The sequence below is a fragment of the Platalea leucorodia genome (genome assembly GCF_965183815.1).
Source record: "Platalea leucorodia genome assembly, chromosome: 3".
NCBI classification, from domain to species: domain Eukaryota; kingdom Metazoa; phylum Chordata; class Aves; order Pelecaniformes; family Threskiornithidae; genus Platalea; species Platalea leucorodia.
In genome coordinates, this window is record NC_138825.1 from 46,533,810 (window position 1) to 46,560,193 (window position 26,384).

At 41.3% G+C, this 26,384-nt stretch overlaps 1 protein-coding gene across 1 annotated transcript in view; it reads right to left on the reverse strand.

The window, feature by feature from the left end:
* Positions 1 to 26,384, reverse strand: part of DISC1 (DISC1 scaffold protein) — a gene marked incomplete at its 5' end in the record, with an annotated part of 189,232 nt that overhangs the window by 159,749 nt on the left and 3,099 nt on the right. The window contains 1 exon segment of the mRNA XM_082305578.1: positions 24,849 to 24,918. Coding sequence (XP_082161704.1) covers positions 24,849 to 24,918 — 70 coding nt within the window.

Consider the following 26,384-nt stretch of genomic DNA (forward strand, 5'->3'; position numbering starts at 1 on the left):
TGCTTATTCTCTCTCAAGCACCAATTCTACAGTGCTGCATTACAGGATCTCAAACGAATAACCAGATTTCTTTCAGCTTCTAGGTCCTCTGTCTGTAAAAATGTAGATAGTAACAATTGCTCCACAGGGGCCTCATTAGGCTTAATTAACACCTGTGTGAGATCTTCAGATAAAAGGACTGCTGTAATTACACAACCAGAACTGCTTCTTGCATAAGAAACCTTGTATTATCCCTTTCATAATTTGACCTTTTCTTAAATGTTAGTGCCCTTTATGTTCTTTTACAGGACTCTGTTCCCTATAAAAGACTATTACCTCGTAGAGTCACCTCTTAATTTTCTGATTTCAAAAGCAGGAAAGAGAAGCTGGGCTTTATCTATTTGAACAAAAGGGATTCTGGCATTGTTTGGTGTTTTGGTTTTTGGCTTTTTTTTTTTTTTTTTTTTTTAATCATTGTTCCCCTACCTTCCTCCCTTTCACACACACACACTCTTTACTTTTTTCATGTTTATGATATTCTTTTTCATCCTGGCTCTGCAGCTGTCCCTACTGTCCCAGCACAGAGCTCCTGGAAGTGTTTCAGGCGTAAGAATTATCCCCCAAGCACACAGGGCAGGGGGCAGGGCTGCACAGGAGGATGTCGGCAGAGGTCAGTGGGGAGAAGACCAAAAGGCTCTTTAGGAAAGTTCTGCAGCCCTTTAACTCCACTTGGGTCCCCATTCAGCAAAGCAGTTACAAATGAGACAACATCCCATCGACCACCAAATGCAGTCAGAGGCCCGTTGGATTGCATTCGCATAGGAACAGCAGAGCCCGCCCAACAACAGCCGCTGCAAAGAAGCCCGACCTCCTCCAGCATGCAGATCCACAGAACAGCCTCTCGCACGTCCAACCTGAGTGGAGCGCAGCAGTGCCAAGGCACCTTCACTGGTCTCCATGCTTCATGCTACTAGGCACACTGCCTTCTTCCAGCCTGAGCCCATGAAGTTTCACTGCCTCCAGCAGCCTCTCCACCTGCTCATGAGAGCCTCCTCAGGCTGGAAATTAAAGGTGCCAGACCAGTATGTGTTGACTTGAGAGCCAGGTAAAAATCAGAGCCAGGAAGGAAGGGGAAAGAGGAGCAGAGTGGGACTCTGATGGGACTTGGCCTGCAGAGACAAGAGCAGAAGCACCTACTAGAAACCAAGCTTGGGAAGAGAGGTTTGGCTATTGCCATACTCTCCAGAAGGGGTTCAGAAAAAGCAGGTGCTCCAGAAAGGATAAGGGATTTGCCATTTTCATATGAACACACATACAAAACACAGGATGTCTTTCAAGTGTGATCTTGTTGTAGGCCCCAGAATTGCAACTCACCAGACGTGGGTTCTGCTTCCAGCCCTGCAGCTAAGCTTTCTACACATCTCCTGCAAACGTGTAAAATAAGCGCATTAAAGCCTACTGTCTTCTGTAGCACGCGTTAACTACAAATGAAAACACTGCAAGAAATGTTTTTATTAGCATACAGCTCCACATTAACTAATCTCTACCTTCTTCATGAGTTACAATTAAATAGTATTGCTACAATAATGAATCTTGCTATGAATTTCACTCTACGCCAGTACACCCACAACACCTCAATAGTTCTAATAGGTGGTTTTACCATAGCAAAATAAACATTTCTACCCAGCCTCCCACCTTGATTCTGTCCAGCAGCATCCCCTTCTATTGATATTGTTTAAGCAGTATGCCTTTGAAATAACGAGTAAGGATTACATTAATGTGTCCAAAGAGCAACCTCTATAAACAATTTCTTTTTCCTTCCAAATACCTCCTGCAAATGCAACAGAAGATAGCTACTTTCCCCTCCCACACCCATTCAGCTCCTTTTTATTTTACCTCAACTGGACAGTTTGAGAAGAACTGTGGTAAAATATGTAGGTCAGACAGATGGTATTTGCTGCTCTTTTATCAATCCTGCTGCTCAAAAGTTTTAAAAAGCCATGATAATTCATTACTTGAATAGTCTCAGATAGATCCTGGGTTCCACTACAACTTTGTCTTAGCCATTTTGTAAGAGGAATTATTTTATTTACAGAAAGTATCAGAACCTTCAACCAGGGCAGAAAGGGATATTGGATTATAACAAGACACCTGAAATAACTGACTTTTTGTTCTTTGCTTTTAAATTTCTCCTCAAAAAGCACAATCCTCACCCTGCTTTACTTCAACAGATTGAAGAGCAGCTATCCTCTGCACTTCCCAGCTGGAGCAGAGGGGCAGGGACAGTTTAGCCCTCCTTTACAGTTCTCTTTACACTATCCACCCTCGCCCTAAAGCATGTTCATAGCTCCTCATTCCTCCCCACACCCAGAACTTCTCTCTTCCCAGAATTACATCTGACCATTATTTCTTTAATATATTAATAAATAACCAAAGAAACTACTCATACCTATACATATACACACACACTCATACATATACACACAGACATATCTTTGGGGGAGGGTGCGTCTGTATCTATATATATATACACACACACATACATCCTCCCATCCTCTTGGGAGACATGTCTTCCTCATCATATACTGAAAACTGCTTATCTGACTTTTATTCCTCTTCCTTTTATAGACAGAGGTGTTAAAGACAAGAAACAAGGTCAAAATAGAGAAAACCATTGTTGTTTGGTTACAGAACAACAAAGAGAGGAAAAAGAGTTAAAACAATAGATTTGACTCTGAAATATCACTATTTGATGACTGTTTTGCTAGAATCTCAGTTAATCAGTGTTCAAATTGCAATTTAGGCAGCGGTTGTTTCTAAGCAAGATGTTCCTTGGTGATGGAAGATATGCAAATAACTTTTATCATGTTATTTACTAGAGGCTCCACTTTTCAACACATATCTTCTTTCAAACAATAAACTCCTGTCAAGTTAGTGTTCCATCAAATCTGTCAATTGCAACTCATTTGGTGCTACAGGACAAGCCAACACATTGCATAAAGGTCAAGTGGAAAAATGTCCCTTCCACTACATCAATAACATAAATTGGTAAAGGTCACTCCATCCAATAATTGCTACCACAAAAAAATAACACTTTGTTGCAATCTACATGATGGGGTGGGGAAGGGGGGGAAGGCAGTTCAAGTTGGGGGGGTTTTTTGGTGTTTGTTTTTTGTTTTTGTTTTTTTTTTTTTTTTCCCCAAGATACAACAAATTAACATTACTGTCATTTTCTTGCAGCCTATACAGTCTAATGAGAACAGCTTAACCTACAGGCTCTACAGCTTTCACAAGTACATCAGTTATAATACACAAAATTACACAAGGACAACTTTTCCATAAACACAGGAAAATTAAAGTGTCAGCATTTATTGGTAGTAACACCTTACAACTCTGAAGTTCCAATCATGATAGGAGCTCAAAGGGCTTTACACTCTTAATGAAAACTCTGAAGACTCTGGTAAAGCAAGTGACGATATACCCGTTTTACAGACAGCTCATCTGAAGCAGAGTGAAGTAGCTTGCCTACAGCTAAAATAGCAAGAAGCAAATATGATCACAGAGTCTAACATAAAAACAACCAAAAGACAATCTGTTGTACTTTTTTTTCTTTTATTTCCCTGTTCCTCCATAATAATTCATTCTCGCTCATCAAAACTTTTATCTACTTCTCCAAAAAGTATCACTCTATTGTTTGGAACATCACAGTGTGTTGTAAAATGTAATATTAATGTGTACAAATACAGAAGTTAGCATTAGGCCACTTTAATGATGGAGCTGAAATCCTAAAGCTAAGTGAGCAACAATCTCGCTTACACAGAGGCATGACCCTTGTCACCCGAGGCAGCCTGGGTTGTGTTGCACAATGATGGAAGAGAAGAAAGATGAGCAGGTTCACCTTGTCTCACTACATCAATCCAAAAAGAGATTCACATACAACTCAGTGTACTCTCAGTTTCCATTATTAATGAAAGATTAAAAATTGAATGCCAGCACATAAGATTCAGATCCTGTATCATCAAGACAAGTTTGGAAGAAATTTTGCAGTTCCTGGGAAAAGTAGTAGAAACATTTTACACACTGGACTCTAAAAGCAAAAAACCCAAGGACATTTCTCACCATAGAGTGCAATCAGTGCTCTGACTGCAAGCACTGGGCTTCTGGATTTGTTGGAAAGCTGCTTAGGTCTTACCACATTTGCCAGGTGCCAGCTGAATGTAACTGAAAACTGTGTGCATCCTAAGCAAGCACTAGATTAAATCAAGAAGAAACTACTTCTTGTTAAAGAAACAAAAAGTTAACCAGAGACAGCTGCAACTCTGTCCCTGAGATACAGAATAAACATTAACTACCTGAATGTCTCCAGAATGAGGCTGACAGAAATTATATCATCAACATTAGTAACAGAATCAGGCCATTCTGTCAATAAGTACTGTAAGAGATACAGTACAGGTATCTGAAGCCACATACCTCTCTATCAAAGCATTACTGCTCCATTAAAAAAAAAGATCTGGCATAGCACAGTAACATATAGCTCCTTTCATAGGTTTTCATTTCCACAGGGAAGGGAGGCTGGAAGCTGGCCAAGGGATGGGGTGGCACTCTTCACAGACCTCTTCACTGCCACTTCAGCTGCCACATGCAAGAATGGGAGTGATGTTTGTTTTACCCTCTGGCACATTTCCTAAGTGTGTTAAATTCAACCAGTTATTCAAAGATACTCAATAACAACACTATCAAGACCTTAGAAAGCCATAATGGAATTGTAGGTTTCTTCAGTGATGAGCGCTATGAATGATGGCAGCATCACAATGTCAGGTTGCAAGCAGCTGCAGTAAAGCACATCCAGAAGAAAACAAAATTAGTCTCAAAGATCTTTGTTTTCTAGCTGTTCAGTAACAGCCAGGAAATATCATTTTGAAGTCTTTTAGGTTAACAAAAACCTGTGTTTGACAAACGCCCCTTGAGATGTGGATGCTTTAACTGAAACTGCATTAACACAATACAATATACCGTCCCCCCTTCTGGAGGTTGTTATTTATGTTTACTTAGAAACTTCATCAAATAAACGCATTACTGTGTAAATAAAATTTGCCCTTGGCCAGCTGTCTCCTACCTGAAGAGGTAAAAACTTAAAAATCCATATTTAATAATCTAAATATAAAGAATCTTATATCCACCGAAGTCAGTGTGATTCTCAGGTGCACTGCCTATTTGCAGGCTGGAGTGGTTATACGAGCCTAAACTGCGAAAGAAAAATGTTTGATATTGTTTGTTTTGTTTTTTTTTTAATGAAAGGACTGGAAAGAAGAAAAGTTTACAGACAACACCTTATAACTTTCCAAGCACAATCCAGCAGCACATAAGTACATACAACAAAACATGGGCATATTACACCAGCAGAAGAAACAAAGAGAGTCTTGAAATGACAAGACTTGCCAGACTAGATCAGACTCAGGTCCATCCAGCACAGCATCCTGCCTGCAGCAGGGACAACTGGATGTTTCAACATTTCAAAGGATGGAGAGAAAGGCCCACAGGGGCAGCCTGCCAGCCTCTGGAACACTGCACACGCTTCTGGCGCCAGAAAATTCTACAGATCTCTTCAGCAGGCTCAAGGAATTACCAGGCTGTGATATCCAATACTTAATGCAATTACACTATTAAGAATGTTAAGAAATAAACCCTCAAACAAAATTCCATTGTGCTACGTTTCCGAAATCTTTTCCAGAAATACTTTTTTTAAACAGATTAAGCAGAAGGTGCAATCAAGTACAACAAGTAATGTGTCAAATACATGAAAGAGTATAATAAAAAAATGCAACAAAGTATTTGCATAGTTTCAAAGAAAGTAAAAGTCTGAATGTTATTCTTTCAGAAAACTCCTATAGAGTATTTCCCTCTGTACAACTACCTTGTCTCCTACATTATATCCCTGTTACTGAGCTTCACTGATGATCAAAAGCCTTTTTTATTTTTTCAAATAAATTCTACAGAAGTTCTCCCTAACACTGCTAAATTTGCACTGTCATCATTCTAATTTCTATTCACCTTCTTCCTCCACTGTTATTAGGCAAGAGAATTAACATGAAACTCGCAAAAGGTTAGAAATAAAATCTTGTATAAGTAGCAAAAATATCTTTTCCAATTCAGACATTCCTGGTCACTCCATCCAGTTTTACACATCTTCCTTTGGGAACCAAACAAACCATCATTTGTCCTAATACTTAACCTGACCCTTTAAATTACTTATTTTCTAAGGAAAGGATTTATCAAGATATCCTCTAGCACTATGGCGGCTTCTCCTTTCCTGCCTTGGCTTTATTTTCTTCACATATAAACAAGCCCTTGGCCTCTTTACCTAAATCCACTAACAATGAGCCCTAGCTGCGGAACAAGCACAGATTTCCTCAAATTCTGGCAAAAAGGATTGAAACAGGATTAAAATCTTGCTGGTGGCTGGCCACAAGGCTCTCAGCAGGGTAGGGTGGGAAGCTCACCCAATGCGTTTAGAGCGAGGGGCGATTCCAGCTGAACCCCAGAGCTGCAGCCTGCCAGCATGCCTGTTGTCACATCAGGGCTAAGGAAGCAATCAGACCCCCAGCAGCTTTAGCTCCAGACAGTGACTTGGAAAGGAAGAAACAAAGAGCCAGGTCAGCGGAGATGTCCCACTATAGCTCAATACGGGTGCTCCACTCCGCATACTAAAGGTAGTCTGAGAATTTTCTGGAGATACTGGGGGCAGGAAGAGTGACTGCATGGGACTAATAGAAACAGAGGAGGAGGAAGGAAAGAAAGAGTGATGCAAATGATTAAGAAGGTGCGAGTGTTGCCAGCTGGCATACCAGAAGGTATGGCAGAAAGCACAAAAGACAACGATTGCAGGCAGTGGGCAAAGAGTTTTCAAGGAATGCGATCTGAGGTGAGAGGTTAGGCTGGGAAATAACAGAAAGCAGGAAGAAAGCTAGAAGAAAAGTAGAGTATTTGAGGCCAAATGTTTAATGCAGCCTCCACCATCTCTTGGGAAAAAGAGAAAGCAAAAAAATATATGGTTCAATGTAAATACTTGCTAAAAAAAACCCAAAACAAACCAGTCCCACTGGTCTTCCAAAATGGAAAGCTCTGACAAGCCCAAGGACAAAAGGGGTAGGCAAAGAGCAAGCCAGCAGTACAGTGCTGCACTCTCACTCCCAACGAACCAGAACAGCAAAGGGTAAGTTTAACCCAGCCTCTTCCTGCCATAATTCTTCTCCTGCAATCACACATAGAAGCCTGAAGCCTCAGGAAGGGACAGGGAACTTCGTTAGGAGCCAAGGACGGCCTTGCAGAATCTGACCCAAACCATTCACAGCCAGCAGAAAAAACAAACACGAACACATACTGCCACCACCCAAATCCTTTTCACTAGTTTCCAGAGGGCACAGATTCAAACCACCAGCATCTAATTTTGATGCCAGCAGATACACTGTGTGAGGCTCCCTCCCATACTAAAGAGCACAGTGGCTTGACCTCCAGCTCCTTTCATACACACACCGTCATTCCTCAGGCTCCTGGGGGGCTGCTGCAAATAAAGGAATGCAGGGAAACACCACCTGGTAAGAAAAGGTCAATAGCTTTCCAGCCTGGTGAGAATTAACTCACTGAGAGAAAGGGACAAGGAAGGTGCACCCTGTCATCACGCCCCCATCTTGACTTCAGATTACAGGGAGGCAGCAGAGTGACTATTTTGCACCAGCTCTGAGCCAGCAGCCCAGAGGACAGTTGAAACCACAGAAATGCAGCACAGCAGCAGGCTGATAATATCCACACTACCACCCCCAGGAGACCACAATTAGCAGGTGACAAATTCAAAGCAGCAAATTCAAGCTCCTCAGGCAGAAACAGCAGCAGTATAGGCTAATGAAGCCTGCTGGCTGAATAAATACATAAGGGCAGCACAGGAGAGGAAGAACCTGTAACTCAGAGGAGGAGACAAAAGAGACTTGCCAAGCACCTTCATAAAACACAAAATGGAGGGAAGAAAAGTTACTGCTAGAAGATATCCTAATGTTGTAAGATGAAGGCATGCGAACAGATGACCTAAAAGTGGGAGACACAAGAAAGCAAGCTTCTTGCCTTAAAGTGACTGAAGTTCTTCATACCACCCTGTGCATGCCGGAGGCACTCTTCTTCGTGCACAACTCCCATGCCTGAAAGACTGGAAATCTTCGTTTTTAAAACAGCATCTGCTGGGGCTGAATTTGCACAGTAAGAGCCCTGGCAACTCCCTATAGCCAAGGTTAAGGCAGGAAAGAATAACAATTTGTTAGCCATTTTGACAAAAAGGAAGCCCAAGCAGCATATTTCTCAACAAACAAGTGCAAAACCACCGAGGACAGAATCTGCCCAGGGACAGCAGTTCTGACAGATCCGTATTTCCCACTGGGGTTACCCCGGTAATTAACACTCTGTTTTTCATTATGGTCATTCCCACAGATTTCAGTAGCAAGCAGCTGCCTATGCTTAGAAGCAGCTGAGCAACAAGGAAGAAGCTGTTTAAATATCAATTGAAAAAACAGGCATGGCAAGAGCATCACCTGCACGAAGACCATGCACAAGCAGTAAGGCACTGAACACAACATACTACTGCTAAACATATTGCACATCTACAATATGTAAATCAATTTGCGGCCAAGTTGGCCTCCTCACTGGTAGAAGGCAGGATAGTCATGAATTTTGTGAGAGCTGGCAGTGATTCAAATACTCATTCAACTTTTTGACCTTACCCTGAGCTCCCAAGAACACTCTCTGACTAGAAATAAGCATTGCTACAGCTTCATCCTAACCTTCAAAAGAAACCTGCAGCAGTTAGTTAATCTTAGCAGAGCAGAATATTAACATCAAAGAAGATCCAGCCTCTCTGTATCTCTCTTCTGCAAGTTGGTTTGGGTTGTTGTTTTAAGCCCCTTTGCATAGAAGAGGCGACTGGTATTTTTTGTGACCTTTAGCTGGCCCCAGTATCTTCTGTCTACTCACTTGGAAGCTGAGATGATAGGCTTGTGCACTATACATCACTTCAAAAATGACCTCCAACTGTCAAGAGTCAATTGGCCTGCAGATGAAAATTGAAGAAAAAAAAAATATCTAGTATTTCACACTGTTTTCTTGATTTTTCCAAAGGTTATCCAGTGTACTTTGGTATAGGTAGCCTTTCTGGTTGCCTACCAGGGCTGTATAAATGCTTTCCTTGCTTTCCCAAGGGTACTTCAAGAAATTCTGCACCACAGGTAACATTTAGCAATATTTCCTTTAGGTAGGCATTGGAGACATTAGGAACAACGTGTCCTGTTGCATTACAGGACAGATAAATCTTGAATATTAAAAATGGACTTTGGTAATTTTAGGCAGACATACAGCATATCTTTGTAGTGTATGGGGGAGAAGAAATTAAGATCATATAAAAGAGCATGAGAAAGATGACATTCCTTAGAACTAATAGGCTTCAACTATACATACATGAACAACCAACCATCCAAACAACAACTCTTTACATCTTCCTACAGAAAAAGAAATATGAACCCCATAGGCATCTGCCTTGCATGAAAGAAATGAAAAAACCCACATCTATCTCGGCTAAGAACACTCTAGCTTCTAGGATCCCTGCTCCAGCAGTGGGGAAGGTACACAAGCCACCGACCTGCCCACATCTGTTACAGAAAGAAATAACTTGGGTAAGCAATAGAAGGCCAGGCAGCACGCTGAACTCCAGAGCGGGGAAGTGAGAGCACAAAAGTTCACTTTTCTAACAGAAATAGAGGAAAGGCTGCCCCTTAGGAAAGGGAGAGCTGGGAAAGCTTTTAGGAGCAAGGAGGGTAAGCTTATCTGAAGAACTAATTTTCCATCCCTCCTAACTTCTGAAATAAAAATTGATTTTGTAGGCAACCATTCAGTTCATTATTAGTTGCTCTTAACAGCTTTCACTCTGAACGACAATTAGAGGCACTTCACAAGGAAGTTTCTATTAAGCAATTATACACTATAAAATTAAAGCAGTGAAAAAAAGAGCTTCTAGACAAATTAAAGCAGGCACAGCATGTGAGGCAGACTTGGCCTCTAACTCCAGAGACAGGAGACACAATGCCATTGCTTGCACACAAGGGAGGCCAGGAAATGCTGGCTGACACCACTAAAACCACAGTCCCTACAGGAGTATACATGGAGGTACAAGAAACCTCTCACTACAGGCTTGTTGAAGTCAAACTCCAAGTTTGCTTCTTTAAAGCTACAACCCAGGGGATGCTTGTGCAGCAGAACCAGGCCTACTGCATATGGCCGCCCCCCGACTCCAGCCCTTACACCTTACGCCTCTTGTAGCCATGACATAACTGAGCTCTGACTTGGACAGGAACCAAATTAATTTTTTTTTTTTCCCCACATCTGAGCAAAAGCAGCATTTTACCTGACACTTCAACACGCAAAGCTTCATTTCACATTTTTTGACATAACAAATAATTCTTTTCCTGCATTCAACAAATAAGTGTGCCACAAGAGAAGAAACTAAGTCAAACGCAGCTCAGCTGCTTTGCTGCCCACACTGTTTCTGAGTAACTCCTGTCTGTTTACACTGGGGAGGCATTAGCCATTCACACATGGGCATGCAGCCGTGCCGTCTCCTTGTTTGATTTAAAAGGAAAGGGCTTCCCCTCCTCTTCCCCCCAAGAGAAGTAATAGCAATGAAATAGTTTTACTGAGCATGTAAGGCTGCTCCTAAATACTCAGGTTGAACGGGTTGGTCAATTAAACACCTACAGGTAAGCAGAGCCTAAGTATTTTGAAAGCAGGAGGAAGGAAGAGAGAAACACCTCTTGTATACAGTAACAGGCAGGTTCAACCAACAAGCAAAGTGGCACATAAATGAAAAGAATTAAGACATTTGATAATAGCACAAATACAGTGCATGGCATGGGGAATGAAGATTACTTGTTCCTCTGTCAGATTTCTCTCCTCCTTCTTATTTGGATCTGCACAATTGATTGTTTTTGAAAACGTCCAAAAGAAGAAATGTAAGAGTCATTTAAATGAAATAACAGCATCCTGCTGGATCCTGTGTATTCCTCATTACAAGCCCTGGGAGTTCCAGGTGGGAAAAAAGCACCCGAGACACAAAATAGAAAACTGCACAAAACTCAGAAGACTTATCTACAGGCAGACATGAACAGACTTGTGATGGAAGAATAATTAATTTCAGAAAGCTATTCCAGTAACAGTGCTTCTGCAGGCACAGTGTTCTGAAACAGAATTAAATTTTAATTCTGGAATAATTCTACTTCAGATTTTTTTTTTTCCCCAAAATATTTCTCATTCTTTCTCCTCCTCAGCATCTTCACTGTTTCTTTCCCTGGAAGATCTTGTCATTTTATACAACACTATGAATTTTTTTTTTTCTCTTAAAAAAAAAAAACCAAAACACTCGTACATCTTGACTCTTCTTACCCTAGGTCCTGCGAGGCAGGTGACATAACATGACTGGAGCCTCTTTGTTCAGAACTCCTCGCTATTTTCATTCTTGTTATTAGTTAGATGGCACCAGAATAACCAGCTGTTGAAGCCTGCCTGTGACTGGGGCGATTTCAGTTGTTGCTCACAAGTGTTTTCTCCAGCAAGGAAAGGTCATAAATTAAAATATTTCAAACCAACTCCCCCTGCACTTCATCATGGATTTGTGTTTGATTTTAATTACTGCTGTGCTTAAAAGAGCTGAGCTTTTTTGTTTTGTTTCTTTTGTTTGTTCTTTGAAAGGACAGGACAGCAGATTCTGTATGAACTTGGGCAATAAAGCATGACATTTGGCCTATGAATACAGAGTAGCAGATACTGCTGGTACACATTTGGAGAAGGTCAGGACCAGTGTAGCACCCTTACGTCACCAGAGCTACTTTCTTAAACCTGCAAACAGAAGACTTCAGTAGAATTACTAATGCGCTATTGAGCTTTCTGCTTCCAGTTCACCAGTTTGACTCCTGCTCAGATTAAGGATTGAGAAATTGTTCCCCTTGAACGCTATTTGATAGATGAGGATTTTTCAGCAATAAAGCCCACTAGTAGGCTTTACACTACATTATGGTGTACAGCAGGAACCTTTTCTCTCTGTATTCCTATATGCTCATCATTAAGAGAGTCATTTAATTTCAGATGACTCCCACTGAGAAAGTTCTCGCTGTCGCTCAGGATTCATACTGAAAAGAACACAGCTTCAGCCCAGTGCAGACTATTTGCCAGTACTAGCAGCCACCCATACCCTTGAGATTGAGCAGGTGAAGGTCAAAACATGGAGGGGGGGGGAACAAAAAAAAACCAAAAAACCCACACCACCAAAAAAACCAAAAACACCTTCTGTGGTAAAACATTTGAATGTCATTTTGAGGGCAGAACCACACACTCAGCTATTTGAGCTCTAACAAGTAGGAAGTCAGGTATATCGCGATTTATGGGGGCCTGATTCACTGCAGACTTAAAGCTTCTTGAACTCTTCTTTGCCTCCACAAAATCCAACTGTGCTGATGATTTCCTACAACGCTACTTCATCCCTTCCCTTCCCAAAGCCTAGCTGTGACATCTCATAATTTAGACCTCAGTTAGAGATGGAAATAATTTGCCACCTCCATCCAGTGCTGAGCTACATACACAGGACTTCACTCAACCCATAGATTTAAACTTAATGTTAAACCATGCTTTCTGGCTAAAGAATTTCCTCTTCTCCCATAATCCTAAAAGGTGCTCAGAACCTGCCATCTCCTCCAACACACACATGTCCACAGACCTATAGCTGTCACCTAGACCCCCTCTCCTCTCTTTTCTAACGAGGGCCTTGATGCTCAAATCTACACAAAGTTTGCTCAATGCCAGGCGCAACCAAAGCACGATCAAACCACTCAATGCAGTACCATAGCCAACAAATATAGATTGAGAAGACTGTGCATTGACAGACCAATGGTTTGCAAGATTATTCAGAAGAAACCAAACATGGTTTATGTTGTACTGCAAGACCGTAACAGCCTCTGCCATTTCTCTACATTATTTTAACAATCCATCAGCAATCATTTAATATCCTGCTCCACAAGCTGCCATCAGTCTCACAGATAAAATGGCTCTGGTAAGCAACAACAAAACAATTTTTTTCCCCTAAGAACTGTTGTAATGCAGGAGGAATACATGCAGGGACTTGAATATATACAATTCAAGTTCACAGGGACTGTATAAGTGATGTGAAAGATGGAGATGCGCAATGGGAATATCAGTATGGTCAGCTGAAAGAAATGCTGGCTTTTTGGAAAGGATTGCCATTCTTAAAGCTCTCAACTGCTTCACCTGAGACTGAAGGCTTTATGCAAGTCTTCTACCGGAAGTGTTCTTGTTGCCTCCTTCTGAATGGTTACATTTTCATGGCCTTTCTGAAATGATTCAGAGTAAAACCAATTAAGGGCAAAGGACAGAAAAGCACAATGCTAGATAATGCAGTCTCACAGCTGAAGCAGAAGAAAATTCTCAGAACAGCAATCCATTCCAGAAAGCAAGCATCTCCTCCACCTGATGAGACTGATGGTCCTCTTTTTGCAACTCTATCTGCCATACCATCTACACTGTCACTGTAAATTTATACTGTATGCCAAAAGCCCCCCCTTATTAATTTTTATGGGGAAAAAATTGTTTTGTTATCCATCATATTGCTAAATAACATTCTGTTTGGGAATACATCCTCAGTGGATAACATGGTATATCCATACATATTTAGAGGGTTACCTTGCATTTTTCCTGAAAAATTAATTCCGTATTAGTGAAATTCCTATCTCAAGCCATAAACACAGGAGAACCAGACATGAAGAGAGGAAAGTTTCATTGGTGAAATATGAAAAGAGTGAACCACCTTTAACATTTCCATTATTAAAAAAACAAAAACAAAAAACCAAACACAAACACAACAGCATTTCATATGCATTTAAAAAACACAAGAAAAATTCACTTACAGGTTGTATTGTCTGGGGGTTTTTTAACCATACATTTTACTTTAAAACTATAAAACTCTTAGGACAAAAAACAATTACTGCAAAAACAGATAAAGTAGAATTAAATTCAAGAATTAGGCTGATATTCACACCCCTATTCATATGCCTTTTTCTGATGCCATGATTCATTTCAAAATATGTACAATTCTAAAAATGACAGATCATTGGTGTGACTGCATGGCTGATCTTCATCTCTGTAAGGAAAACTAAAGACGAAAAAGTCACACCATTGGAGTGATACCACCTTTTCCACCCGTGCTTTCAGAAGAAATTCAGCAGCCAAATGATGTACTCTAACAAATGTTTTCATTTTAGTTTTTCAAATTTAAATGGTCTTACTACTAAACAATTAACTTTATCTTTTAAAATTGTTTTCCAAGACACCTGCTAGCCGAAAACAGAACTGAAAAAAATAGTTTCCCCAGTACTTGCTACACCTGAGAACTTTGCGAATAATAATTCATCCAGAAGTCTCTAAAATATTTTTAAATCCAGCAACATTTCTTTTACTGTTATTGGTATGCACAATGGGAAATTCCAAACTACTTGCTTTTGAATTTCCAGTTTTCTAATAGGTGATCAGTATTTCTTTTTCATAAAAAGAAACCCTTCCTAGTTAGTGATTTTAGTTATCTATGTGTTCTCTTGGTTATTCAGATGTAATGAAGCAGGTAAAACTTGTAACTTACCTGGCATTATCAATTATCAACTACCGCAAAGTACCAAGCTGACATTTTTAGAGAAGCAACTGTCATATTCTCACTGTGAAGTTTCAATGGTAAGCACAGAGTCTACGATTTCGCAAAGCTAGAACTGGCTTTTCCACTCACATAGATCACAAAACCACACCATTGGTTATAATGCATTTTACCACAACACCGTGAATTAGGTAGCACAAGGCTTGTCCTGCTAACTAGTCAGCCAGGGCAACCAGTTAAGCTGGAACAATAAAGACAAACTTCCAGGCATACAAGCGCTTCCTCAAGCTGGTGTGTCCAAAAGCTTGCCTGATTATGGTCAGACTCCTAAAGATATTTCCCCATGACAAACCTTGTCAGGAAGTCATAATGGCCCTGCAAAACACCACCCTGAGAAATCAGTATATTTAACTCAAGAAAGTTAACACCTGTGCCTATAGTACAAGACTAATCTTATCTGACTGCTTCACAAGACAACAGGAAGATGACAAAGAAAAACTTCTGTGGTGGGTTAATCCTGGCTGGACGCCAGGTGCCCACCAAAGCCAATCTTATCACTCCCCCTCCTCTGCTGGACAGGGGAGAGAAAATACAATGAAAGGCTCATGGGTCAAGATAAGGACGGGGAAAGATCACTCACCAATTACCATCATGGGCAAAACAGACTCAACTTGGGGAAATCAGTTTAATTTATTACCAATCAAACCAGAGTAGGGTAATGAGAAATAAAATCTAAATCTTAACACACCTTCCCACCACCCCTCCCTTCTTCCCAAGCTTAACTTTACTCCAGATTTCTCTACCTCCTCCCCCAGCGTGTGCAGGGGGACGGGGAACCGGAGTTGCAGTCAGTTCATCACACGTTGTCTCTGCTGCTCCTTCCTCCTCAGGGGAGGACCCCTCACACTCTTCCCCTGCTCCAGCGGGGGGTCCCTCCCACGGGAGACAGTCCTCCATGAACTTCTCCAATGCCAGTCCTTCCCACGGGCTGCAGTTCTTCACAAACTCCTCCAGCAGTGGGTCCCTGCCACGGGGTGCAGTCCTTCAGGAACAGACTGCTCCAGCGTGGGTCCCTAACAGGGTCACAAGTCCTGCCAGCAAACCTGCTCCAGCATGGGCTCCTCTCTCCACAGGGCCACAGGTCCTGCCAGGAGCCTGCTCCAGCATGGGCTTCCCACAAAGTCACAGCCTCCTTTGGGCATCCACCTGCTCCAGCATGGGGTCCTCCATGGGCTGCAGGGCGACAGCCTGCCTCACCACACGCTGCAGGGGAATCTCTGCTCCAGCGCCTGGAGCACCTCCTCCCCCGACCTTGGTGTCTGCAAGGTTGTTCCTCTCACATATTCTCACTCCTCTCTCTGGCTGCAATTGCACAGTTTTTTCTCCCCCCTTCTTAAATATGTTATCCCAGAGGTGCTACCACCATTGCTGATGGGCTCGGCCTTGGCCAGCAGCGGGTCCATCTTGGAGCCGGCTGGCATCGGCTGTCAGACACAGGAGAAGCTTCTAGCAGCTTCTCACAGAAGCCGCCTCTGTGGCCCCCCTGCTACCAAAACCTTGCCACGCAAACCCCATACAATATCTTTTGCACAACTGAAATCCTAGAGGTAAACAAAAACATTATAAAACATATTTATTCAAGAGTGCTTTTTAAGTGTTGAAGTTACATTGTTATGCATGTCAAATTCAAGCCTCTGTCTCCTGTGTGCTTTCACTCAGTATGCCTCATGTACATTGGCTTTTCAGGATGCATCAGTTAGTACCTCCTTGCAACACACCTTTTGAAAGTTTTTTCATGCAGAGGCAGAAACTGGAAACAAGATTGTCTGAAATTTAGATATTGTATTTCTAGATCTTAGGTCAGTTGCACCTACCTATTCCAAGTTTAGGGTTGGATATTAGGACAGCATAGAAATATTTCAGGTAAAGCACATGATGAAAAGAATAAATCTGACAAAGACCCACTCATTTATAAGCAGGTCTTATTGTTGAGACCATTATCCCAGGTGCTCCAGCCTACAACACTGTCCCTGATCAACCCATGCTTTGTATGGTGCCATGGCACATATAAACCCAAACTGGTTTTGCTCTTTAATTCCACTGACACAGTTTCTCAAGAAGTTGAATAAACCCTGGAGAGCTTCTAGCAACCCAAACGTTAAAGCCTTTTCTCTAAGATGCTATTTCTCCAGTGAGCTACCATTAGCAGGGAGACATACAGAGGCACTTGGGAATGCCAGAGGCACGCACATCCCTGCAGAATTATGAATGCACCCCAGCATGGGCAGCTGGGTTTGGGCAGGTGGACAGGGAAGACAGGAGGAAAACCTCAGCAGAAAGGATAAGTTAACTGACTTGAGGCAATCCCACTTTGCAGAGGAGTTTGGCAAGCAATGGAAGGTCTGCAGAGATCTCCAATAAAAGCACCCTGTTAAGGAATTCTACCAGATACCACCCAGGAATCAGCAAGGAGCGTTATCAGTTCCCCACAGAGGACTTACACTGGAACACTTTCATGCTTGCTTTGAAATGGTAGTCACAGTCACTCAGCATCTTTTTAATCCCCGATTACACAGAAGTTGCATTACCATGCCATCTAGAAGTTTCTGCCCATGTCCAGTCATTTAATAAGCAGACAATAATTAAAGAGCGGGTGTCCCCCCACTCCCTTAAAATGTTTATATCCTAAGTGTAAGACAAGGGTAGCAAAATCAATTTCTAGTTGTTGGTTGAATTAATCATCATACTGTCTCCAGTGGTCACATTGCAAATGAAAGACGATTTTCTTATTTGGAGTTAATATTTCTAAAAAGCAAGGGAAAGATAAGTCTGTCCTGAATATAAAATTGGGCTGCATGATTTTGCATGTGCAAAGTAAGCAGATGGGCTGGGTAGCAGGAGAGCTGTGTCACTCACTCAGTGGGTACTGTCCAGATAGCACATCAACACTTCCCCCAAGTTACACCCATCAGAGCTCTATGCTTCAAACTGCAATTCAGCAAGTAGGCTCTTAAATTATCCATAATTGCTTATTTTGTTCTGATTTTTTCGTTGCTTGTTTGTTTGTAAAAGACTAGCCAGGCTGTCTGGGAACAGCTTGGCTGCATCATGGACTGAGAAATAGAGCCCGACTATCATAGGAGGGGTAGCCCGCAGTGTCAGTTTTAGACAGCAGATGGCCGGGAGCAGAGAAAGCTTCCAAGCACATGATATGCCAAAACTTCAGCAATTTTCTTTTTGTCAAGCCGCTTCCAGAAACACAAGATGTAGCTGAACCTCTTCATGCTGGCCAAGATTAAAATAAGAGAGCATAGTAGAATCCCACAAAATACTACCGCTTCCTAAAAATATTTAGGCTGCACAGTCTAAGCGAGATACTGCGTGACTACAGCAGCTTCCTCTGCAGTATTGGCTAAGGAATTAAAGACGCAGAAAACACAACTGCATTTTCAATGTGTGGGCATAAGCAGACCAACAGCAAGATCCTGATCTACATCAAAGACACCCTCTGACGCGACAGAAACTGAACAACTGGGCTAAAAGGAGGGCTCACATCAAAACTGTTTCAAGAAGTTGCTGAAGATGCATGTGTTGCACACATAATAAGCAAACACAAGAAGCAAAAGTACCCAGAAATGTATACTAGACCCCCTCCCCCCCCAAACATTGGCCATTACTATATTGGTTTAGTACTTAAAAAAAAGAGTAAAAGAGTCTGACATTTTTCCAGCTGTCTACCTGACAGTAAGATAAGGAGTTTCAGACCCTTAAATTGTGACTGGCTCAACTCCTGTTCTAATTATATGGGTTAAAAAAAAAAAAAAACCAACAAAACAACCCACACCTCACAAAACACCACAGCAATAGCAACTGGATAAGCCTGACACAGACTGCATAAAAAGCAACAGTGATGTTGTTACTGCTGCTAGTAGACAGAAGCCAAGACCAAGCATTTGAATGACAGCATCTTGGTCCACAGTTTCAGCTAGCACCGAACAATAAATCGATATGGACAAAAAAAGTCTTATCTTTTCATTTCAGACTGGCGTCTTAAACAGAGAAACCCAGGCAAGGTGGAAGAGTTGCAAGGCTCGTGCTGCTTCTGTTTTCTTGCAAGGAAAATTAAGTCTAATTTATACTTCACATAAGCACTTACTTTCCTTAACCACCCAAACCTTTTGTGGAGGTTCAGTTTGTCAGGGAAAGACAGGATAAACAAGATACATGCAAAAAAGATTTGGGTTTGAGAATTTGTACAAGCCCTTCCCCCTCATCCTCTTAATACCTTTACTGGAAAGTTATAAAAATGAAACCCAAAAAGACTTACCCACAGATTTCAGGAAGCTTCTACAAGCTTATGACCAAACAAGGCTCTGACAGTATAGCACAACAGAAAGCCCTGTTTGTCCCAGCCACCCCAAACCTATTTCCAATTTGGTGGCCTGCAACTGCAAGTTACAAGCGACCAGTAGGTAGTAGTACGTAGCTTCCTGTGTCATACAGAAGCTCTGCCCCTTCAGCATCCACCGCCTTTTATTTAATCAGTAGCCTCAGATATACAGCTTCACTCAATAAACAGCTAGATTTAAGGATTTTACTTCCACAGGCATACGCCATCCTAAAACAAGTTCAATTGAAATTAACGTGTTTTATTGAGAGTTATTTCTCTCTCAAATTCACTGTCCTTCCTCAGAAAGAAGCTATCTTGCCTTTCTTTCTGTGTTCTGTTATAAGAGCCATCTGTCAAGCAAGCATTTTAGTTCAAAATAATAGAAGCACAGTAAAACAGAGATTCTATCCAACCCTCATCTGCAAATAGCTCTTCCAGGAAAAAAAAAAAAAAAAAAAAAAAAGAAAAAGAAAAACAAAACCCAAAACACACCACCCACCTGCTTGAAGATCAAATTGGTTCAAACATTTAAAAGCTATGACTAGAAATAGCACTTTAAAATATTTTTCCAGTTTAAACTGCAAAATGAAATTTGGAAAGACCAAACAAGTATACACCTGGAGAGGAGTTTGGGGTTATTGCACAATTCGGTATTTGCAAGTACCAACGTTAAGAAGTGGCCAAGACCTCCCTCTGAATACCATTTAACAAATGACATTTTCAACCCAGCCATTACTTAACAAACTACTGTTATATATATATATATATTTGCCTTAAAACAAATAGCTGGTTCAAGTGAGCAACAGCACCTCTTCTAGTGTAAATGTATGGGAGGCTTACTGCTACAAAGCCTTTCCTTTCCCTTCCTACACTTGTGATTAATGGAAAACATGTGAAATGAGACTCCTCAACTCCTACACAACACAGGGTTCTGCCTTTGATGCCCTGCAGATCCTGAGACATGGAAAGGACAATTGGTATGAAGAGGTCTCAAAGAGCACAAGCGAAGAGTCAAAAAAAAGAAAACAGCATACAAACACTATTTTTCTGCAGAGCACGCAGTGCACAAGCCCATGGCAGCTCACCAACTCATATAGCTCAAGCTCTGAGACTTCAACTAAAACAACTGAAGGCTCACATGATGTTAAATGCATATACAGCATGAATTTTCATTGTCGAGATAGGACAGGTTTTGCCACGACAAGCAGAAATCTTTCTATATTCTAGCTGCCATGTTGGACTGATGAGGAGTTGCTCTGATGTACTCAATGATGTTCACTGGAGAACCCTAACTCTGAATATAATCTGATCAGACAGGGAAGTTACCATTCCCTACGAGCTGCAAGCAGTGAATCTGTACACTCACATTCCTGCATACAAGAATTTAATAAATAAATAAATAAGTCAGTAGTTCTGCAGAAACTTATTTCCAAGTAACAAGATGGCATGCGAACCCATAGCGGAGTTCAGCAGCAAGACTCAGTCCTGACACTTAGTTACCAACCCATTTGCCCCTTGCACCTAGCTGAGGAGTTCAAGAAGCAAAGAACAAGAAAAAGGTTTTTAAATGTTTGGGCAATAGATTTGTACTGAGCAAAATACACTGTGCCACTGCAAGCACAACTCCCACAGACACAAAAATATGCTGCTTTTTTTTTTTTTTATACCTCCTGTATTCAGCAGTGTGTTTAACCTTGGAGCTGTCAAGCTCCATCATGAATAATGAGCCATGACAACACTCCAAGGGATCCTTGGAGAACAGACCAATTTTTACTATATGCTACAAAAGGCAAAACACTGTTATCATACTGCCATGGTACTGTACCTGCTTTGAAAATATACAGTAATGTGGCCATCAAGAGGAGACCACAAGTAAATACAGAAAAAATAAGCTACTTCCTGATATTTCATCACCTACAAACACAGAACGAGCAATGTAACATCCTAATGGTTCCTATTTAAAATTAAACCAGGACTGAGAAGGAGATTTGTCTCACTGAATATACATTTCACACAAACACTTCACAGCCAAGGAACATCTGCATTCAAAACAACCGTACAGTATGAAGAGAGAGCACCCTGCAGGTCTCACAGCACCGTGCTTGGTGACCTCTAGCAGATGAGCACAAACATGGGACGGGAGGGCGGCCTCTGCCCCAAGAAGCCCCCCAACACTCTCAGAACATACACCACCACCCCCCCATACACATGGCACTGCCAGAAAGTACAGGAAGAAACTGTAATTGCTTGAATGACTGAAGCTCCTCTACACCAAGACCCTAACCATGCCAAGGCAGGTCTTTAAGAAGACACAGCACAGGTAAACAAGCAATGGCAAAAGCCATTTCTGCTGTGCACCTCCCAAGCTCAAGGGGAGGAGGAAGACAGAGCAGACAGATTCATCTAAAGAAAGGAAAAACCGGGAAGAAACAAGCTGAAGATTTAAACAGGCATTCACTTCTCTCCTAAACAACAATGGAGGGTTGTGGTCTCAAATATCCCTTAAAAAAAAAAAAATCACCTGCTCAGGAAATAAATGCTAATTCATCAACATGAACCTGGAAAACACACATGTTCTCTAACAGACCCAAGCAGCAAGCATCTTTTCTGTGTTTCTGCAAAGGGGAAAAACAAATATATCCTTATTCCTGAGCTGTTTGCAACAAGGTATGTGTTCATGGCTTTGTAGTGGGAAAAACTTGCCTTTATTTCTATGCCATTTCCTAGTCTCGTTGCCACAACCGAAAACACAGTGCATCACTTTCCCCTCTCTGTAGGGGCACCACTTTACTTACACTTCAGTTTCAAAAGTTATTATAAACTATGGGAGCTTTCAAAAAGCTCTGGAGAGCAGGAAAGCAGCAATGTCAGGCAGTAGACGCTTGCCTTTCTTCAAGTTGCTAAGTTCGCAGTGTCAGACAGCAGCAACCAGTCCTGAGCACTTTGAGGAGTCTGAAGTGCTAACACATCTCCCTCCCACTGAACTGCTGTTGAAAACCGAGCCCTCTCCTGCACAACTGGATGGCTCTCAGAGAGACGAAGTCAGAAAATCTCTTGAGTTCTTGTCTATGGTTGAAGTTGGAGAAGAGCCTCTACCACTGAAGTGATAACGTAGTTACATGTGACAATGTATTTATTGACAATTTTGTTTTCAATTCGAGGATGTAGCCACCCATACCCCACCTCCACCTGCTCTCCTTCCCCTCTACTCACCTCTTCCACGTACAGGGCATTTCACAGCTACTCACACCACACTAGATCTCCCCTTTCCCTGCAGCACTCCCTAATCAGCAAGACCCGTGCTACCACCACACACAGCACTACCACAATCTCCAGTTCAAAACAGTTCTGCTCTTAACAGAGGAGTCGCTCTGTACTCAAAGAAGTCCCCCAAATTACAGGGACAGTAATTTTCTTTTTAGCATTATAGTTAAAATGTCCTCAGCCCTCCAGATACACCACGTCAGTTTCTCCCACTCCCTGATAATATATTTCCATTTATGCCCCACATCACAGCTCTGCACATTTAGCAATTGCATTCCCTGCTAGCAATATTTGGCAATAAGATCCCTTTAAAGAAGGTTAATTACAGACTTCACTTGAACAGAAATTGGTACTGAGCCAATCTGTAAGCTCTTTAATAAGCTTTCAAACTTCACGCCAGGCAAGACTTTGCTCTCCACCAGGAGCAGGGACATAGCTCTAAAAGCAAAGGTGGAAAGCTTGCCACTGCAAGAGGAGGAGGGAGGGTCACAGCTCCAATTCTTCTTGCAGCACCACACTTTCTCCATGTGAGTCTTTCCCTGGAGATACAGCGCCCATATTTCACAAAAGAGAAACTAAGGAAGCCAGTTCAGATATCACAAAAATAATGAAAAGTAGTCACAAAAAAACCCTTGTGCGAAGACGGATTTCAAAGGGATGGAGGAACCCAAGGCAAAGTCTTTAAAGCACTGCAGTATCTAGTCCCCTATCAGGACAAATGCTTTCTGCCCATATATGCCAGACTTAACACAGAAAACAGCAATCCAACCTGCAGATGCTCCTCTCCACCTTTGTACTGCCGCCACTTTTGCTCTCTGTAAGCTGTGCCCACAACAGCTGGTGAAATCACATTTCAGCCAGACCATTTTCTTGAGGGGAATTAACGCAAGACTCTGCAAACCACCCTCCGTGCTATCTGCCTGATAACTAGGGTGGAAACTGAAAAGGGTAATTGACAAAACGACAGTCAACAGAAAGATGGTCCTGTTTTGAAGATACAGGACTAGCACCCAGGAAAACTAAGCAAGAGCTTTCTATGCAAGGTTAGACAAGTCGTCATTTTCCACTGTGGTCAACAACTGCATGGCATCTCATGCAGGTGTCACACCTGATAAACTAAAATACCGCTGTTGGAGTGGCTGACTGCCCAGAGAAGCCCAGCTGCAGTCTGTGGGAACCACACGCACTGAGCACACAGCTGTCGGGAAGTCTCCAACTGGGAACTCAACCCACAAGCACTTAAAAAAAGAAGTTATGAGTGTTACACATGTAAAGCATACACATCAATAACGCCTATTTGACAGAGATTAAACTCATGAATATCTACAACATCCTCAGCTTTTAACATGCCTAAAGGTTTTCCCCACCAGGAGATGCCATACTAAAAGAATGACTTGCAACAGTAGCAGACTTTTCTCCTATATATAGGCGAGCCTTTAAGAGGCCAACAGAATCACTCTTGCAAAAGGGCTACACACCTACACCCTAGACACTATTAAAACACATTTTAATCATCCTGGGGGACACCTTTGGGGGCAGGGCAATAGAGCCATGGTACAACTGCAAAGCTTCACACGTTAATTTTGAAAGGCAAACCACAAATCTGACCACTCCCCAACCCCTAAAAGCTGAGAACAAAAAACTGGCAGGAAAGGAACTATCTTTTCCCAGCCTTATTCTCTGAAGCACCCATGCAGATTTTACTGAAACATTTGCAGGGCTTTCCAACTGAAGACAGAGCCAGGGGGAAGAATTTGATCTAGAACCCCAAGACTATCAAAATACGAGTACCTGAAGACAGACTACCACAACAGGGAACAATAAGAAACCCAAGATGTGTGTTAATAGATGCTCTAATTATTAATGCCCACATACACAGAGCTTATCAGAAGTGCCAAGGCATTTGAAAAGAAAAGCAGTATTCAAATACAGATATATTTGCCAGCAGGTGTATCACCATCATATTCTCTAGCTGGTTTTGATTCAACTCAGTGGACATCAAGTTAATCCCACAGGACAGTATCATTCACTTTTATAATAGCTACTGACCTCATTTCCGTATTTGAGCCCTGCTGTAGCGTCATGACTAAATGTGGCAAGCCACAAATCACACTCTGTCAGCAGCCAGTGCCAGTCCTTTCTCCTTTCAAAGCTTTCATTCATTTCTGCATTTTTTAAAGTCATGCTGCTTCAAAACAGCTGATCCAGATGGTGGATATTCGGATTTCAACCTTCCCACATGGCGATGTGGCTCCAGAAAATAAAAACTGTTACTACCTGCTGCTGACCTACTTCTTTCTTTAATTTGTTTCCTGCCATAGGACAGAATAAACAATACAGTTCATTGAACCAGTCTTCCACACGTAACCATTGGTATGTAGCAAATACAAAATAAAATTAGTAGAGGAAGAAGGGAGAAGGAAAAAAACAAAAAGCAACATGATCCAGTGGGGGGTACAGGGGAGCAACTCTCACCTCTATCATAGTCATCTTCCTCTATTGCTTTTTCCTGAAGCCTCTGAAGCCGTAAGATCAAGGATTTTATCTATGCAAAAAGAAAAAAGTTAATTATTAAGAAGTTGCATTTAAAACTATTTAGACTATTAATCTCTATATAATATAAATTTAATGGATTGCTACATCACTAAAATGGCCCAATTATGAGAGTTAAGCCCAACATTTGTTAAGTGGACAAGCCTATTTGGAAGTCAGCTGAACTACAGCTACTTGAGCCAAGCATGGCTTTAGTCCAAACACAGAGAATAACAAACAATATTTCTTGAAAAGGAAAAGAGATCATGTGATCATAGGATATTTTTCACCCTTTGAATAAATCAAAGTAAGGATTATTAGAGGATTCTGTCAGCATGACATCTACTCTTGATCATACTGTACTCAACAGTGTGTTCTTGAGCCCATTCTAATAATTTTTTCCCTATATGAGTTTTGCACAGAACAAATCCAGAATTTCCATATGCAAACCACATTTTCTTCTGTAAGTAAAAAAAGAAATACAGTATGAATATTTTGGAACAAGTATACTCATGTTATGGCACAGAACATTGTGTTCACATGCAGCCAATGACGTTTCATTAACGTATAATTTAGACTCATCTACATAACACTGATATTTGCATTTTCAGAAATGTTCACATTGCAAATGCTAGATGGGGAAAAAAGCAGAACACCAAAAACACCTATACCACATAGAAAGTGCCCTTTCACACCCAAAAAGAAACTGTTACCATAATCAAGTTTTATTTCAAAAGTTACTGCTTCTCTTTGTTAACATGAGGGGTCTGGACCAAAGTTCTGAATTTACTAAAAATTCATAAGGCCAGGTGTGCATTCAAAGACCATTACAAGTTTTTACTGTTAGAAGAATTTGGTTAGAAGGTAGGCAGTGCTGTCCTCATTGCTATGCCAGCCACAACCTAACATGGCTACAGTTACAAGACTGAAAAATGTTTTCTCATTAAATTTATACATGACCTGTACCAAACAAGCTATTATCAGCACTGAAAAAGGTAGGCCTGGAAAAAGAAACAGCATATATTCTTATAGCCCAAAGCCTGAAAGTGCTTGGGAAAGCACATTTTCCAACACAAGAAAATCCATACTTTAGACATTCTGCATTTACAGAAGATTTTGCTCCTCCCTGAAACTTTTTCATATTTGAATTGCTATATTTAAACCCTAAATTGCATAGAGAAAAATAGGTACAGCCAGTCAACAACTTAACAGAAACATTCAGTTATCGTAACTACACAATCAACACACAAACTAGGCAAGACATTTAAATTAACGGTATCCCTTCTAAATATGGTACGTGGAAGTGGACTAGTCAGAAAAGAACTATAAAAAATAAAGCCGGAAAAGAAAAAAAAAATGCTTGATTAATAATAGGCTATAGGATGCCCTAGAGGAAAAACAAAAGCAAACAAAAAACAACATGGTATATATTCCCTTTCTCTCAAAGCTTCATTTTATTTTGTTTTTCACATCCTGAAA